At 35.8% G+C, this 18,585-nt stretch overlaps 1 protein-coding gene across 1 annotated transcript in view; it reads right to left on the bottom strand.

The window, feature by feature from the left end:
* Nucleotides 1-2,417: 2,417 nt before the first annotated feature.
* Nucleotides 2,418-18,585, bottom strand: part of COL21A1 (collagen type XXI alpha 1 chain) — a 69,407-nt gene continuing 53,239 nt past the window's right edge. The window contains exons 19-29 of the mRNA XM_015623439.3: nt 17,648-17,701; nt 16,290-16,343; nt 15,727-15,798; nt 12,514-12,549; nt 11,822-11,866; nt 9,712-9,744; nt 6,755-6,901; nt 6,617-6,671; nt 6,131-6,331; nt 4,589-4,666; nt 2,418-3,864 (exon numbers count right to left, since the gene is read on the bottom strand). Coding sequence (XP_015478925.1) covers nt 3,677-3,864; nt 4,589-4,666; nt 6,131-6,331; nt 6,617-6,671; nt 6,755-6,901; nt 9,712-9,744; nt 11,822-11,866; nt 12,514-12,549; nt 15,727-15,798; nt 16,290-16,343; nt 17,648-17,701 — 963 coding nt within the window. The 3' untranslated portion in view covers nt 2,418-3,676. The remainder of the gene's footprint in view (nt 3,865-4,588; nt 4,667-6,130; nt 6,332-6,616; nt 6,672-6,754; nt 6,902-9,711; nt 9,745-11,821; nt 11,867-12,513; nt 12,550-15,726; nt 15,799-16,289; nt 16,344-17,647; nt 17,702-18,585) is intronic.

Raw genomic sequence — 18,585 nt, 5'->3', positions numbered from 1 at the left:
TACCAAATAAATCTGCACATGTGGAAACCATCTGTGACATCTGCTCTTTTACTAAATCCTATGTATTTATATATAGACACATCACTCCATATATATTTACTCCAAACTTCTCTAAGATCATGATTCTCAGAGGTGAAAATTGCTGAGCTCCATTCATACAGCACTAGGCTTTCATTAAGAAATCCAGTTCCCACAGTAATACTTTTCCATTCTTCATCTTTATGTCCAAGTACATGCCTAAGTATCTGAGAGAAAATAGCAACAAATGAGCATAGTAAAGTGGTAAATTTATGCACACAGAGATATTATGAGTTGAAACCATATTAAAAATTTAGTGTAGTGAATCATAGTTCCTCTACTGACACCAAAAGGCGCTAGACTAACCATAGAGAATATTTCTTATAGCCTCTCTGGGACAGAAAGCAAAATACTGCTGAAAAAGCATCCAGAAATTCTTTTTTTATCTTGCCCTCTGCTTAAAAAATTAGCTCAAGATCCAGTTTAAAAAACTGGCATCAGGAGAATAAGTAAGTAAATGTCAGTTAACAGAGTTTCTAATAACTATTTCCAGAGAGCAGGTAGTTAGATGGTGACATGTTGCACTGTGATCTTTTTCATTCACAGCTTCTGATTGAAAATAAACATCTTCAAAAACCTCATACAGTTTGCATCAATAGTAAATAAATGTCTCTCTCCTGTGGGTCATTAATCTGATAACACTCATGTTTATACCATTTGTTTAACCTCTTACTGCATAATCAGATGGAGATCTGGAAATATATTCAGAAATATTAAAAGATTTAAAAGATCCAATCAAGATACAATCTTGGACACACCTACACTGCTGTATAATCCCACTATATCAAATGAAATCAGGAAATTAAAACATTGTGAAGTCTGCTAAATTCTGGCTTGATAAAATCTTCTAAAGAGAAGAACTGAAATCACAGGTTCCTAGGCTCTAACACATGCATTTCACTGGGATGCAAGACACTCCCCATAGAGCTCCTGGGTATTTAACAATGTAGAACTACACTTTCAAAGTGTCTCCATTTAGCTAAGCTGCATTGTTACTACTAACTTTCTAAAAGGCAACTGCATAGACTGGATGGTTACATCTCCTCAGGAAAATTCCAGCTTTTCAAAACCAAATCCTTTTTGCAGAAAGGTGGTAGTTTTACAGACTCAAATTCAGAGTAAAATATCAAAGATTCAGCAGCACTAAAGCTCAGAGCATCCAAATAGCTCAGCAGTGTAGCCAATCAAATAAATTCAGCATCAAATCTCCTTCTTCTGCAGATCAAGGCTTTGAATTTGGTTTTACATTCAGTGAAGCCTCTTAATTATTTAGTCTAAGTCTTTCTTACCATATTATTACACAAAATTAAATGAGTCCAACATGAGATTTTGTTTTATTGCTGTAGTTAGCTCAGATTGTACTCTTTGAGTGGCACTGTATAGAAATACTAGGCCAGACTGAGCTGCTTTAGATTCCAAAAGGAGCAGAGGATAAGTAAATATCTCTTTTATTTGCATGGACAAAAAAACCAACCAACCAACCAACAAAAAAAAGCCAAACCCAAAAAAAAAACCCCAAAAAATGTTCCTTAGTTGCCTGACAAGATAACAACCAGAAAACCAACCACCTCAAGTGTATGCACATCAATGCAATCAGCCTGGGGAACAAACAGGAAGAACTGGAGCACACTGAAGGTTAGTATTAAAACAAACATTTTAAATTTTAGAAGAGAATATTTCAGCTTTCTCAGAGCTAAATTGGGAATGATTTCATGGGAAGCTTCTGTGAAGGATAAAGGAGCTAGCACATGACTATTTTTCTAAAATTCTCTTCCTGGAAGTACAAAACCAGCTTGTCTTCTTTAAAGATAGAGAAGTAGGCAGAGCAAGAGACCACCTTGGCTTAACTGTGAGCTTCTGAGTCTGTTCAAAAGAGAAGCATTCCAGAGTTGGAAAAGCAGACAAACACCTTTCAAGAACTACAAGGGCACTGGTACAGTGCACAAAAAGGCAGACAGAAAATCAAAAGCTGAGCTCAAATAGAAATTGGCCAGACATATAAGAAACTACAATAGGCCAATTAATAGATGCAAACTGGAAATTACTCATAGATTGCCAGTCAGTCATTCAGAAACAACCTTCCAGTAGGACTAAAGGGGTGACAAAACCACCACTACTTTTAAAATTTAAGCTTGATATATGTGTTAATTTGAACAAATGAAATCATAAAGCTACCAATCAGACTGGCTGAAAGTCGGTCAACTATCAAAACAACTTTTCTACAAGTGGGAAATTCTAGTCCTCTGTTTGTATTCACTGCAGTCAGAGGTCTTTCTGACTTGCTCTTATTTGATTTTGGTTTTGCCTCCTGTCAGACTGATAATTCACTCAACCATACATTTATTGGAAAGTGTGTCTTTTATTTTACCTTGAATGTCAAGCATATTAACAGTCTCTGATAGTACGACAACAGAAAAACAACACATTAGAAAAAGTGACTTACAAAGTATTGGTTAACTTAATACAGGACTCTGCCTTAATTTAAGAACTGGATTTTAAATTCTCATGGGAACTGTGCTTTTGCTCTTTATGTAAAAGCAAGCAATACACTTCATTAGCAAAGCGTACAATGAAAATTACACACAGCTGGCTTAAAATGAAAAAGGAAACGTAATAACAAATATTGCAGCTGGTCAGCCACCAGCTAGACCTTTCTCCTTGTAAACCTGCTTCTTCAATTTGGCAACACAGTCCTTGAGCAGAAACAGCAAAGGGTATATAACTAGATGCTTCATTACACAGAACTGTTACATTGGGGCTGTGCAAATATTTTTAAAACTTTAATTTTGTCAAATCATAGCTAAAGCCAGCTATGTCAGTTTTTTGCCGTTTTTCATTTTTAATGCTATTTTCATATGATTTGAATCACCTGCATGGAAACTTTTGACATTTAGTAATTGGTAGTACCATCTTCTATAAAACCTTGGTCCTTGAACCTGTAGTTCTACCCTTGCATTTCACCTGGGTTTTAAGCAGAGCTGCATGGAAAAATGGGTGACATTTCTGCTATGATGAGTCCAAGTATCTGCCTTAATTCACAAAAATCTGATAACATACTTTCACTCACATCTGGAGCAATGACATATGAAATGTACATAAGGCAATGAAATTTGCACACATATGAAGTCAAAGCCAGCCATATCCCTTCAAAATCAAATACTGCGTATGTCGGCTGCATGTGAAAAATTTCACAGTTATTTATACCTGACCAATGCCATTTAAGACCTAAATCTGCTCCCAGTGGTGTTTCCAGCAATTTTGCAAATGACTTTCTGTTAAAAAGAGGTAAAAGGAGAATTATAGGACACTTAAATACTAAATACCAAATATTATAGTTAGCTTTATTTCTATTAAAAACTGAGAATCTCTTTAAAAACTCTTGAGATTCAACCAGTGCAAGGTATAAAAAAGTGACTGGAGTTTTGGAGTTTCTAGTCTAAAGGAATGTATTACCTTTGAGATCATTATTTATAATGCTTTTAATGTCAGAGGTACTTTTGTTCCTTCTTATGGGATTATTGCTGGTCACCTTCCTGAGATTTGAAAGACCATGAAAGATAAGCACCATAACTATTCCTCTAAATTATCATATCAAAAATTAATAATTTGGTCCTTTTCTAAATGGATCTCTCCCCACAATTACACTAAAACACAATGATGGGTCACAAATTCCAGGGGGTCCAACTGGTCCTGGCATTCCTGGAGTGCCACGATCTCCATCTTTACCAGGCTGCCCACGCTCTCCGGGACGTCCTTCCTTACTCATGCCTGGTGGACCTTCAGGACCTTAATAACACACATGCAATAAATAAATAAATGCAATACTATTAAAATGAAAATGAGCAAGTATGGATTCACAATACCCCTACTCTTTGGTAAAGTATGCAGATAAACCTTCATTTTCTGCAAAAGACTTCTTGTCACAAAATGTTTATATATTTATATAAACATGACATACAGATTTTTTAAAGCATGTGGAAAAGACTTCAAATAAAGGCTCTTTTTAAAGAAAAATATGAAAATCTGCTTTAGTACACTATTCTACTTTTTCATATAATCTGGAACCACTATGGCAAGAAGCAGTCCCCCTATTTCTGTTTGTTTCTCTGGCTTTGGATGGGGCCCTAATATATTTTCCTAAAGCTCAACTTTACATTTTGTATTCATACACTAATGTTATGAAGAACATTTTCCCTCATCAAGCAATGCTTACAAGTCACATGATCATATCAGAGCCCAGTTTTCAGATATAATTGACTTCAGGATCCAGCTATCAAGAAAGAGCAGTTTCAGATACCAATCTCTACAGGACCTGTCTTGTATTAAATAATGTATTAGATGGAAATTTATAAGGTATGAAAGAGACAGGCATTACCCTAAAGTATATTTGGTAAGTACAATGTGTACAAGCTATGTATTTTTTTTCCAAATTACATCAACATTTTTTCTAAACCACACTTTAAAAACATTATTAGCATGCCTAAATCTGCACACCTGAACCATCCCTCACCTGGAGGTCCTGGGGGGCCTTGGATCCCAGGAACACCAACTCCTTGATTGCCTTTTGCACCATTCTTCCCTGGCAGTCCTGTGGATTAGCAAACACATGCATATCTCAGCACATCATTTTCACCCAGTGAAGTCAGAAATCAGCATTTGACAGTATTTATCGAATAAAATATGTAATATTTCAAGAATAAATAATGGGATGCAAAACAAGCCCTTTCTTGTAACCTGCACAGTGTGACTGGTTTCTAAATTATGCTAATTTCTACTGAGTTTAGAGCTGATATAGCAACAGTTAAGCAGACAGCCACTGTCAACTGAGGGAATAGGTAATAGGTAATTGAGAAATTTGTTGTCATTGCCTTCCTGTCAGGAAAATTTTTAATATGTTGTATAAAGGAGGTGTAAGTTTTTCATCATAATCCCTGTGGAATAAAGAATAGAAAATGTTCCACAACACACACAGCAGAATTAAACTCCACCAAAGAAATACTGTGAGGGTCAAAATATGAGCTCTTTTACACTAGCACAACCCAGTAAATTCAGTTTCTTCACAGATACATTATCTATTTTTCCAACTTTTGTGGAATAACCAGAGCTGCTAGTTTTAGTTCCAGAGGAAAACTGCATATTCTCCTGTTTTGAGATTGAATTATAGAAGTACTACAGGTAAATCATCATTACATACAAAGTGAATTTGGTTTGTTAGGTCACAGGTAGTAAGTTACAAAGAAAGTAAATGTTTATCAACCATTTGTCTGCTTACCATTGGTACATTACTAGCTAGCTGTTATTTCATACAGCTTTCCTGATTATTTTGATGCTACCAGTTACCCAATTATGGACTCCACCCAGTCTCTTGCTCTAGTTCCAGACTATATATGTGTACTTAACATAAAGTCTGCAAATACATCACAGAAATCAACTGGAATGCTTGGACAGCTGAGTTACCTGAAAGCATAAACCTCAGCCTGCCTAAAAAGAATCCAGAATGTTTACAAAAATCATAAAGAAAGGAGCAAAAATCCTTTTGAGATAAAGAGAACAAAAGGACAAAAGGTCAGGAAATCAAAGGGAGTATGAAAGTTGTTGGATGTCAAAATTCAGCATAGATAGTAAGTAATAAATACTGTGAATAAGTACTGTGCCTTAAAATAGCAGAAAGAAACAAGTTTGGAAGAAAACAAACCAGAAAACATTTAAATACTTTGAAAGCTATGTATAGGCATATTTGATAAAAAAAAAAAAATACTCTAAATGCAGGTAGAAACATTTGCATGAGACTAAGAACTCTCTAAAAAGATCAGAACAGAGTCTGAGTATAGTAGAACTGAACAATAAATATCTGGTTGTGTTCTTGCATTCTTTCTCCTGTCACGTGCTCCCTGAAGGTGCTGAAACATCCACACTCTCCATGTTCACAATTCCATTCAGCCAAACAAGCCCAGCTATTCTCTTACTGCACCCTGCATTAATCCCATTCAAAACCAGAAGCAGAAATCCAAGGCATAAAGGCCTTTAGCACTGTGACACATGCACAATGTACCTCTTGTCCCACGAGCCCCAGGGCGACCTGGCATGCCCATCAGCCCCGGAATGCCATCATTCCCAGGTAAACCAGGAAACCCTCTTGGGCCTTCAGGGCCTCTTGGACCTGGTGGTCCTGGAAGTCCTGGGGGAGCACTTTGGGACTGACAGTGGTTACAGTTTTGTAGTCTTCCACTTTGGAGAATGGCAGGCAACTGGGCTGGAAGAATGCAAACAAAAAATTACTTAAAGTGCTGTAACAATAGAAGTACTGCCACCAAACACTAGTACAAAATAAAGTTCCCTCTCTTAAGAGAATGTAATACCTTTAGGAAACAAGATGGTAAAGTATGGAGGCTGTGATGTGGAAATACAGTTCCACATGTGTAGGAAAACAAGGAATAAATGATCAATATGGAACTTGCTTTCTAAAAAGTTTCTATAATTATCAAGAAACTTCTTTAACTATTCAAAGAAACAACAGGAAAGAAGCTTTCAAACTTACTTCTCAGTACATCTGAACACACCTGTCGAATAAACTCTTCTGAAAATTCTCGTGCCTGAATTGAACAGAGAACAGAACATGCAATTCTCTCTGGTTTTTAATGTACTCAAAATAAAAAGTTTTAAGTCCTATACATACAGGTTTTCCATCTGATCCAGGTGGTCCTGGGGGTCCTCTATCTCCTGGCTGACCTCTGAGACCAGGAGGTCCAATCAAACCCTGGACACCAGATTCTCCTTTTTGTCCACTGATACCTTGAATGCCTGGATCTCCTTTCTCACCTTTCTGGAATGAAAAATCAATGAAAAGCCGATTATATGTTCACAGATCATTTGGAAGGTAGGTAGCATCAAACAAACATATTCTGAGAAATCTTTATTGATAAAAAATATCATAAAATTAATATGATGTATCATAACATTAATGTGACATCGGTGAAAATTAAATTGGTATTGATGAGGTCTGTTTTGCTAGAATGTATTGAAGTTTTCAGATTCCTTAGTAACTGTTTCAGATAAAATTACCAAAGAAAACTAGAAATAAATTACCTTTTCTTAACTTTCAAGACCCATTTTACTATTAATTATAAACACAGGGAAGGAAGGGTTTTATTCACTTTTTCCTAAGAATCAGAAACTTTTTAATAATATGTTTAAGTCCATAGAAGGCCAGAAAAATTGGATGTGAAATTCTGGCACCACTGAAGTTCCTGGAAATTTACAATAATAATCAAGCCTTTTACCGTATATCTGCAGTGTATAAAACAAAGGAAAAAATAATTTGATTTCAGTTATTCAGCTATTCAGGGATTTTTTTGCTTCTTTTTTTTTGCTTCTGGTTTATAGTAACTGTAGTCTGTTTGTTTCACTGGAAAAAGTAAAAAAAAATGCTGAAAAATATTTTGATATATCTTCACCAAAGCAATGGCTCTATGTATGGAATTACCTACTGCAATAGCTCATGTAGAACTCTTTCCCTGCTCTGGAGCCAACAAAATCAGTATGTGCCCAAGATTAAATTCGGTATACTATGTTTGCTCCCTTATGAGTTTTTTCCTCCCTTGTTTGCACAGCTTCTGCATAACATTATCAGTTGCTGAAAAAGTTTCTTTCTCCGCTTCCAACTATTTTAGATGGAATTGTGAGAACAGGACTATTATGTATGACAAACCTACTGAAGCATATAATAGAAGTTTACGAAATGTTCATGCATATGGTCTCAATAGACTTACACTGAATTTTAAATTATGGTATTTATATTACTTTGCAACATCTCCTATATTATTTACCAAGATTCTTCACATCACAAAAATTCAAAGCTTCCTGGCTTGGTCTGTATTAGTAACAATGCCCAGAATTCTCTACATGAGTTACTACAGGATAACAAGCTTTAAATTCAGTGTGAGATTAATCAGATTTATGAGCTAGGCTGTAAAATCAGGTAGGTAGTTCATGCTCTTAAAGAAATAGAGAAATGGGACAAAATGTGACAGAAGTCCGTCAAGTGCCAAAGAGTACTGCTGGAAGGGTTCAGGGGCGTGACCTGAACAGCAGTACATACCTTCAAAAGTTATACATTGGTTCAGATACAACTTCTTCCAAAGCTGTACTTGTAATTTGTTTTCTTGATATTGTCACAGAGAAGGCATCCTCTTAGTTACCTTGTGTAGATTTTTACTTGCTTATTTCTAGTACATAACTGCAAAGGTGTTTTTTTCATTTAAACAGTCAGCAAGGCTCAGAGATAAACATTGGGTGCTTATGTAGGTACCTGTGGCTATACTAGAAACTGTATGTGCTGAGATCTGAAATCATGTTGGGTTTATAGCTAGGAGGGATTTTGTTTTGTTTTAATTTTAATTCCTTTTACCCCTGTGGACTATATTCACATTGAAGACTTGCAAGCCGAGCTATCTGAACTAAATGTTAAGGGGTCTAGAAGACATTAAAAACCAGAGAATACTGGGGAAATAGCATATACTGTAGAACAATATTAGAGGCAAGAAGCCAGTATAAAAACACCAGGAGAAAATGTTGGAAGCATCAGCAGAACTGCCTGAAGGACTTGCCAAGAAACAACTGAAACTGTAGGGGGGAAGCTTTCCGCAGTATATCTTGGTCTTTTAATACTCAGCCACATCCATGTGAGGCCTTGTTTGCTGACCCTTGTTATTGCAAAGAAAAGCAAAGAAAGGAAAACAGCTCAGTTAAATGCTGAGGCTTACAGGCTGAAGAAACTTTTTAGAAATCAGAGTCTAACAAAAAACATATTTTATAGAAACAGAAAATAAACTAATTGTATAGGTTTGATATGTAAACACAATGACATCATTATAGCTTAATACACAGTAAAAAAATATTTAAATGAATTTCCAGTAGAAATACTTTATTGCCGTGATTTACAATATTTAAAGAGATTAATTCAATAGCATACAAGGAATCTTTTACCAGTTTTGGCAGTAATTTAGCAAAACACCTATAAGCCAAACTACAACTGAAGTATTACCTAGAACCACAGAAGCATATGAAACAACTTATATGTTAAAATGGATAATTTCATTATCAGAATGGAACTTCCAATTAATGTATCCAGCTATTGATATGAAACAATACTTTAAAGAAAAAGGTTGAACAAAAAATGTCTAAATAAATTTGAAGGAGAATTAGATTACTGGGACAGTGTATACTCTGATTTTACAAAATACTGAAATAAATAAATAATAACCAACAATTTAATATTTTAAATACCAATTTTTAAACAACATGCAACACAATGATTCTTTTTCTTTAGTTATTTTCTTTAGTTATGTCCTCTATTCAACCAAACCTTTCTCTCTTTTTCTGTTGGTTGGTTTCATGGCTTTTTAATTCTCTTAAAGTATATGCTCAGTTTTAATAATTTTTAATGAAATGTATATCTCATTCTGTCTCTATTACTAATACTCCTTTCTCTGATATTTTTCAGTTTCTCCTGTGTTGCTTATAGATACGTAATTGGAGAAGTAAGACTAAACACAAATTTTACAGATCACATAATTTTCAGAAACAAATGGAATAATTTTGTAATACTGTATTTATCATTGCAAAAATACATACCTCTCCTCGTTCTCCTCTCAATCCTTCTACTCCCTTTAAAAAATAAGATGAAAAAGAAATTTAAAATGCAGGCTGAGCCAAATTATTTGGACTCAAAAATTATTTTTTTTGTCCTTCATTTTCAGTAATCAATCACAAATGTTAATTTTTAAAGATTCTCTGATTGCTAGAGTACAAAAAACAAAACTGCATATAATGGTGAAAGATTTATATCAGGGTGAATGAACACTTCAGTATTACCTTTAATATCATGTACCAAGAGGATAGGTTGGGAATATATCACACATATTATAAACATATAAACATAATATACACTTAAGAGGCAATACCTTATTCGCTTTACAAAATAAATAACATGTCCTAACAGAAGTAAACTCCTGATTCAAACTGTTTAATACCACCTTACTAGGCAGAAATTAATTTCAGAGCCCTTGAAATACAGACTCAGTGGTAAGGCAGATTTTGCATGCTAGCAAATCATTTTGCTGTCATTTCTGCCAAATGGTTCAATGGTGTTACTCACCATTACGTCCCAGGGCAAGATGGCATCTCTGAATCAGAATCACTTTTCTGATTAACTCTTACAGACAAGGAAATCTGTATTGTGTCTTGGAGTCCTGAGAATTCCTGGAAGGACCTTGTATTGTCTACTAAATGACTGATTTTTTCTGGTTGCTAATCAAACCAGATAAGCATGGGAAACAATTTTAGACTCAGTCTGTATTATTTTTTCAGCTTCCTTCAAAAAACAGAAAGCAAGCAACAGCAATTCATTTGCATCATTCTGTCTGGGAAAAAAAAAAAAGTTTTCTTTCACTATCACTTTGTTTTCCCTTATGACTTAAATAATAAAAGATATGAAAAAATTGTCCATTATTTGGAAAAAAAATAACCAAAAAGTTATTTTTTAAAATAACCAAAATGTTAGTCTAGGACATTACATCTGGTCAAGTGAATGACCTGTCTTTTAAGCTACTTCGTTTTTAAAATGTCTCCTCAGGTTTAATAATAAACTATTTTCAAGCTACATATCTCTGAGAGTGTTAACTAACATGCAGTATAGTCCTCCTGCCCAGAATCCCTGGGAACAGAGTCCACCCGGCTAGACGGGCAGCTGTATCAATGTCGTAATTCTGAAAAAAGCAACTGTGGCCTCCTTCCAAGTCTAGTTTTAGATATGTACCTCTAAAAAATACTTCTCTGTTTGGTCACAACATAGATTATGCAGTTAACAAGTATTTATAAATACTAACAGCTATTTTCTGCAGAATAAGAAGATTGCCAACTATGACACAATCAGAATAGTGGCCTAAAGAGAAACAACTGGATCTCTGATTTACAGCTGAAACAGGAAACATCTGTAATTTATGAGCACAGACGATGTCAATAATGACTCCCAGTATAGTCTAGGAGGTAATGAACTGTTTGAAAGTGCAGCATGATACATGCAAAATCTTAACATCCCAAGTGTCACTCTTACAACCTTTACACAAAAGCTACCTTTTGCTTTTATCTGAATTTTATATTACTTATAGCTGGTTTGTAAAAATATTCTATAATTAATGCTTTACTACGTTAATAAAAGAAATGCACTTTGGTCTATTCTCAAGATAGAATATCACAGAACTCAGAAACATGTAGGTTAGAAGTGATCTCCTTGGATTCAACTTCCTTTGCAGAACAGATCCAGCTTGATCAGCTCAACATGCTGCCCAGACAGGTTTTGCCACAACATCTATGACCAGCCTGCTCCAGTATTGGACCACCCTCAAAGCAAAATGTTTTTCCTGTATTTCAAGTTCCTGTGTTCCAACTCATGTGCATTTCCTCTCATCCTTCATGTGTGCACAGCTGAGACAAGTGCTGCTCCATCTTCTCTGTATGTGTTATATTTGTTATTTTAAAAATATTAAGAATGTTTAAGATATAATTAAATGTTATATGTTATAATTAACATATAACTATGTTACCATGTTGTACATAAATATATTTCACCTGATGCAAAGGCCTAAATGTGTTGATGGAAGTGTTAAGAAACAAATATAAATTATGTCCTCATACTAGGTTCTCTAGTAGGAAGTAGGAAGTAGGATCACTGTTATAACAGTACCTGTAAGCCTGGATTTCCTTGTCTTCCTTTTTCTCCTTTCAGTCCCTCCAAAAAAGAAGTACATTTTAAAAAATATAGATTTATTTGGTACATGTAATTAATCAATCAAAAAAATAACGTAAGGAGCTAAATACTAAAACCTCATTCTAAACCAGGACAAATCCATCTGAAAAGTTACCCTTCAAAGAGATCTCAGCAGAAACTATGCAGAATAAAATTTCTACCCTGAACACAGAGGAACCAAGCCAGGATCCAAGAGTATCCAACAGGATACTCTTCTTTTTCTTGTAGGTATTTCCATGATTTTAGGTAACAAGGAGGGAAATCCCACATGCTGATAATAAAGTAGGTAAGCAGACTCCAGGTGGAGTTACTTTGACTATGTTTCTGTGATTCTGCAGTGCCCTGCAGGCAGGGACAAGTCCTGGGTGATGTCCCAGCCCTGTGCCTGCACCACTGCCAGGAGCAGACAGCTCTGCTCCAAATGCCAACAGCCTGCTCAGCCCCCAGAAATGCAGCTGAAAACTCATACTGGCCATACTGGGAAGATTTCCTTGAAGAGTTACTGCTGCTATTCAAGTTAATCCTCTATGGAGTTTAATCTTTAAAAAACCCTGTTTTAAATCTGGATTAATACCTAAGACTTGTATAAATAGCAATGGCAGATGATGGCAATAGAAACAAAATTGTACCTGGATACCAGTGTCACCTTGGTTTCCTTTCTCCCCCTGTAAAATATTAAAGAAAGGTCTCCATTTAAACATGAGTAACCTCTAAAACATGTAGTCTGTGCTTTAATTTAACACGGTAAGTACCAGAGAAGCATCTAGCTTTTCCTTATACTGAAAAAAAACTTATCACTTTATCCCCAAGTAAACAAAATGTCCAGAAAACTTTACTAATAAAGGACTTTGTCATTATCACAACTATCAAAAAGAAAGCAGATACTCACATACCAAGTAAAAAATTTAAAAATGCAACATAATGAGGTGGGAAGTCCACCAGGATTTTATCTACCCAGTGCATGGAAGCGGAGAGGATGTAAGCAGGAAGGGAGGCAGTGTTTCTCATGGCTTAAATTTTAGCTGAATGCACCACTGCCTGCAGAAGTTATGCAAAACAAACAAACAAAAAAGTATTTTTTCATCACAAACCCTTCTATATTTAAATTAAATCAAAATACTTAAGGACTAAGCTCCATGTCTACCCACTTGTTTTGCCTCAAAATGCTTAAATTAAATAATAGTGGGAGGGACTGGCAATCAGATGATGTAAATGGTGCTTAGGAGTCAGGTATGTAGTTTTATCAGCATGTCTGAACATCATCTAATTGACATTGGAGAGAAACAGGCAGTACATGGAAATTATTCATTCCAATTAACAGCAGAGATATAAAACATGTACTCCAAAAATGTGCCTATCTCTCTTCATTAATTGGAAAAGAAACTTAAAGTTATGGGAGATGGCTCTAACTCTGACATGTTATGTTTAAATAGACATATATCAAAATGCTGAAACACGAACATAGCAGCTCATGAAACAAAAGATAGGATGTAGGGCATGTGCAAAACTACATTTAATTAAGAAAATAATTAGAATGGAGATTTTTAGGTCTGCTTTGTCATCTTTCTTGTAAGAACCAAAACTTTGTGTGATTGGTTGGGGTTAGATTTTTTTTTTTTGGGGGGGAGGGTTGGAAAATTAAAGAATGTTTAGTCAAATATTAAACAGTAGTGCAGAGGAGATTTTTGCCATGGCAAATATTTTCCTGACTGAAAATCCCAGAACATCAGATATTTATGCCAGCTGTAGTATTTTGTTGTATTGTACTTGAATGTATAATATTCAGTTGTTTCAAGTTTTCAAATCATCTATAGCTGAAAGGCTTTACTTTTATTGTCAGATGCCCAAACTGCTCTTTTCTTCCTGAAAAATTCCAGTTTGGCATTGGACTTGTAACTCCAGCTAACTTGCATCTTCATATAAAATAAATGATATTTTCAAAGGCTTCTTCAGTTTAAAATTTAGAGAAGTTTCATAAATTTTAACAAAATCATCTTTCATAAAATATTACAGACTTAGTACATGTGCCTTACATAGCACCTAGGTACTGAATTGAACATATAGTGATAATGAAGCTAGTTAAACTTACTATTTCATTGACTCCATGCTGTAGTGAATGCATGTCCACATATGTGTCTACTGACATGTGAAGTACTCTAGTATATGTAAGGTATGTATATGAGGCTGGCAGATATGACACTGGACATGAAAGGAATGTGTGCCTCTGGAGAAGATGAACTCTGTTGGAATAGTTCTGCATGGGGTTTCATAAAACTCTTCATAACACCACCCTTCTATCTTACTGTCTCTTTACTCTTCAACCTTTCTCCTCTTATGAAAGTGAAATGGCTGATTTATTTTTATTTCTCTAATTCTGTATTGGCTCTGGCTGAGAAGGAGTTCATTTTCGCTATAGCAGCCCTCATAGTGCTGTGTTTTGCAACAGTGGCTAGAAAGGTGTTGATAATACAGCAGTGCTTTGGGTGGTGCTGAGCAGAGCTCCCTGCAACATCAAGGCTGTCTCTCCAATCCCCCCGTTTCCCTGTCAGCTAGGGCCAGGCAAGATCTCAGGTGGAGACACAAATTCAGGCTAGGTAAAGAAGGGATTGAGAGCAGCCCTGCAGAGAAGCACTTGTGCATGTTGACAGGTGACCTGGCAATGTTCACTTACTTTCAGCCCAGAAAGCCAACTGCATCCTGGGCTGCATCAAAAGCAGTGTGGCCAGCAAGGAAAAAGGATGTGATTCTCCCCCTCCACTCCATTCTCCTGAGACTCCACCTGTGTCCAGCTCCAGGGCTCCCAACATAAGAAGGACGTGCATCAAGTCCAGCAGAAGGCCAAGAAGATGATCAGACAGCTGGAGCATCTCTCTCATGAAGAGAGACTGAGAGAGCTAGGGTTGTTCAGCCCAGAGAAGGCTCTGAGGAAACCTTAGCACAACCTTCCAGTACCTAAAATGGGCTTAGAAGAGAGCCAGAGAGGTATTTTTCACAAGGGTCTGTAATGACAGGACAAGCGGGAATGGCTGCAAACTGAAACTAGGTTTATTAGGGAGAAATCCCTTACTTTGAGGATGGTGAGGCACTAAGAGAGGTTGCTCAGAGAAGGTGTGGATACCTCCTCCCTGTAAGTGTTCAAGGCCAAGGTTGGATGGAGCTTTGAGCCACCTCATTTAGTAGAAGGAAGCGTGCCTGCCCAGGACAGAGGCTTGGAACTACATGATATTTAATGTCCCTTTCCATACAACCATTCTATGGTTCTATAACATAGCCAGGCCAGATGACCTAAACTGAAAGGGATATTCTGTGCCATAAGATGTTTGCTCAGCAATAAAAGCTAAAGGGAAGGGGAAAGAGAGGAAGTTTCTTTATTGTGACATTTGTCTTCCAAACCTCTATGTGTACTGAAGCCCTGCTTCCCGGGAATTTGCGGGACAACACATGCTGACAGGAAGCAGAGAATAAATATTTGATGTTACTTTGCTTCTACACAGGGCCTTTCCTTTTGTTTTATTAAACTGCCTTTATCTTGACCCATGAGCTTTCTCTCATCTTATTTTCTTGATTTTTCCCTGTCCTTCTTAAGAAGGGAGTGATAGAGCAGCTTGATGGGAACCTGGCATTCATCCAAGGTTAACTCACCACAATTGCCTTCATATCAAGGGCTTTATCCTTCAGAAGAAAATTTTCAGGATGGACATATTATTGCTTTAAATGTGTCCAACTACAATCTAATAATAACAGTGTATTTAGAGAAAGGATTTCGTTAAATAATGATCACTTATAAGAAAAGCACTTCCAAAAAAAGATGCAATTAATGTAAAAATGGAAAAAATACGTACCTTTAATCCCTGGGCACCAGGAATGCCTGGGTAGCCTGGTTCACCTGGAGCCCCTGGTACTCCTAGATCTCCCTGAGTAATACAATAGCTGTGTGTCAGTGATGTGCAGTGTGTAAAAACACACACTCCATGTTTCACAAGGCCACATGATATGCTTTGGCTATGCTATTTTGAAATTTTATAACTGAAGATGATTGAAATGTCTGAAGTATTTTTGAAGGGTTGGTGAATATAGAGAAGCCACATCCAGTATCTATTTGTCTTTAATCTATTGTCCTTTAATACACTGCTGGTTTAAAATTACACAAAAAATGTACAAGTAATGACAATGTTTGCAGGTTTGAACTTAATTAACATCTGATTTTCACAGCCTAAAAACTAGTATAAAATTAGTAAGAATAAGTCATCAAATGGATACTGATTCAATGTGATGTTAACTACTGTTTTACTGTGAAACAAACTTCCTCATAATTAACCAGGAGAAATAATGGAAAATTAGCAAATCACAAAAGAAAGTAAATTAATCCCTTCTTCAACTAGAACATTTCCAGAATCATATTTACCTTGGCTCCTGATGATCCTGGTTTCCCCTGTAATCCTGGTTCACCTTTATCACCCTATATAACAATGCAGGAGTGTGGCTGATACATCATTATGTTTTGTCACATGTGGTATGACTAACAAACATAAAGAGACACAGTTGAGAAACTGATTCTTGAAAATGGGCACAGGTAGTGAGTGAAAGGATAAAGTTCTTCTCCATTACAGGTAGCCTGAAGGTTTAACTTTCAGGAAAGAAGAGATACCAATGACAAAATGTGATCTGCCAGCTTCTAGGCACCTGTCCCACCTCCACCTGCCTCATTTGCTTCACACAGTCCCACCAGTTTTGTGTGTATTGACTTCACATTTCCATCATCCTATTTATTTTTCTAAGTCAAAATATTTTTTTATGTTTTGGCTTTTATTGCAGCCTATGGAATATATTTAGCATGAGGATTTGCATTAAATCTAAGAATTATTTACTACTTCATGATGGACTTCTGTAAGAATGAGCTTATTAAGAAGATTCTCTGAGAAACAGCTTGTATTCTAAGTGAGATAGATATACAAAATAAAAACATTTTTCACAGACAAAAATAAAGCTAATTAATTTTTATTTGTATCACAGGTATTCAATCTTATTGACAATAGAAAACACTGACATTTAAAAAAAATGCTACTGTCAGTATACAATTATAAATAAATGCATATGCACTTCTGGATGTAAAATAATGTATGGAGGGAAAGGGATCTAAACATAAATGCAAAGTTTGGGAAAAAGATCCTATATTCCTAAATATTCTCTAGGACATATAATTCAATGTTTACTTACAATTTAATCCAAAACTCATTTTGGATTAAATTAAAAGGTTACACTAACCAGTCTGAATTTTAGTATTTATTTTAGCTTTTGAGAACATTCGTAAAATTAATTCTTGCTGTAGCTGCAGTGCAATCAATAAAGTTACATCTGAAATAAGTTTGGCTCCTTGGGTGGAAGAAACAGCACACAACATTATTGAACACAATTAAAATATAAATAAATGTAACATGGGAAAGTTCAGATGTATACTGAGAATTATCTGGTTCCTAGCATTGCAGAACATTTTCCAGGACTGAGAAGCTGAAACAAAGCCTCATGACCATTTCTGCAGTTATTAAAAACCTCACGAGACGACAGGCGCCATTTACTGAGATACATTAACCTCTCTGGAGACTAAACTGTTGTAGAAGGTAACACAGGCAAAATCATAGAGCTGCTCACCAATATTCAATACACCACAAAATGAGCTGCAAAAATCCTGGCATTGTCCAGATCAAATTTGCATACAAATCAGTAGCTTATCAAAGTCACAAACAAATTTACTCAAACACCTACCTTAGGCCCAGGAGCTCCAGGTAGACCAAGTGAACCTTCTGGTCCCATCAAACCCTATTTATTTATGAAAAAGACAAAGACATTTCTGTACTAAAACAGAGGAATAATGAGCTAAGTATTCTATTAGGAGCATTTTTATTCTATTTCTTTAGTGAAATAAACAGCAAATACAATGTCTTTTATCTTATTACTATACAGGTTATAGTTTTGATACAGTACAGTGGATTATTTAGATTTTCTATGGCCTAATGAAATGGAGTACAATGGAAAAAAAATGTACAGGAGAAAAGAACAATGCTGTCACAGAATACTTCTGAGAGAAAAAATTCTGCAACTCAAGACCCAGTCTGTAATGTGTCCTTAGTTATAACTGAAAGTGACACAAAAGTTTCTTGGTTTCTGTTTAGGGTTTCCAAAGCCAGCAAAAGTATTTGTGGCATTTCATAATTCTATTTCTCCTTTCTGATCATGTGTCCCTCAAAGGTTGCCATGACTTGACCCCTTGTGCAAATTTTATGGAGATTTATCAGGAGCAGTTAACTTTCAGGGCCACACCTTTACATCTTCTGTAAAATCTTCAGTTAAACTGCTTATTCAAGAACCCAATAGCTTCTGCCACTTCAGATCATGACACTTGAGCACATGTACAAAGCCAAAACATTCTCTTGGACTTTTCAAATGGAATCATGCTCATAAGGGCATGTTTAGCTGTATGTTCCCTACATAAAATAAGAGCTAAATTGTATTAAATCATCAAGGGGCTAACTTCCTTGGTTTCTGTTTAAAGACAGTCTCAAATATACATTAGAAAATAAATCTTTCTTTGAAATCATAGTTTCCAGGAAGGAATTCCCATTAATCGTATTTTCCACATGTGGTATTAACAATTGTCTTTTTCACCACTTCATCTCACTTCACATTTAGTGCACGCATCAATA

This window comes from Parus major, chromosome 3 (genome assembly GCF_001522545.3).
Source record: "Parus major isolate Abel chromosome 3, Parus_major1.1, whole genome shotgun sequence".
Classification (NCBI taxonomy): domain Eukaryota; kingdom Metazoa; phylum Chordata; class Aves; order Passeriformes; family Paridae; genus Parus; species Parus major.
Note: the sequence above shows the minus strand (reverse complement) of the source record. Positions and strands in the feature narration are given on the sequence as shown.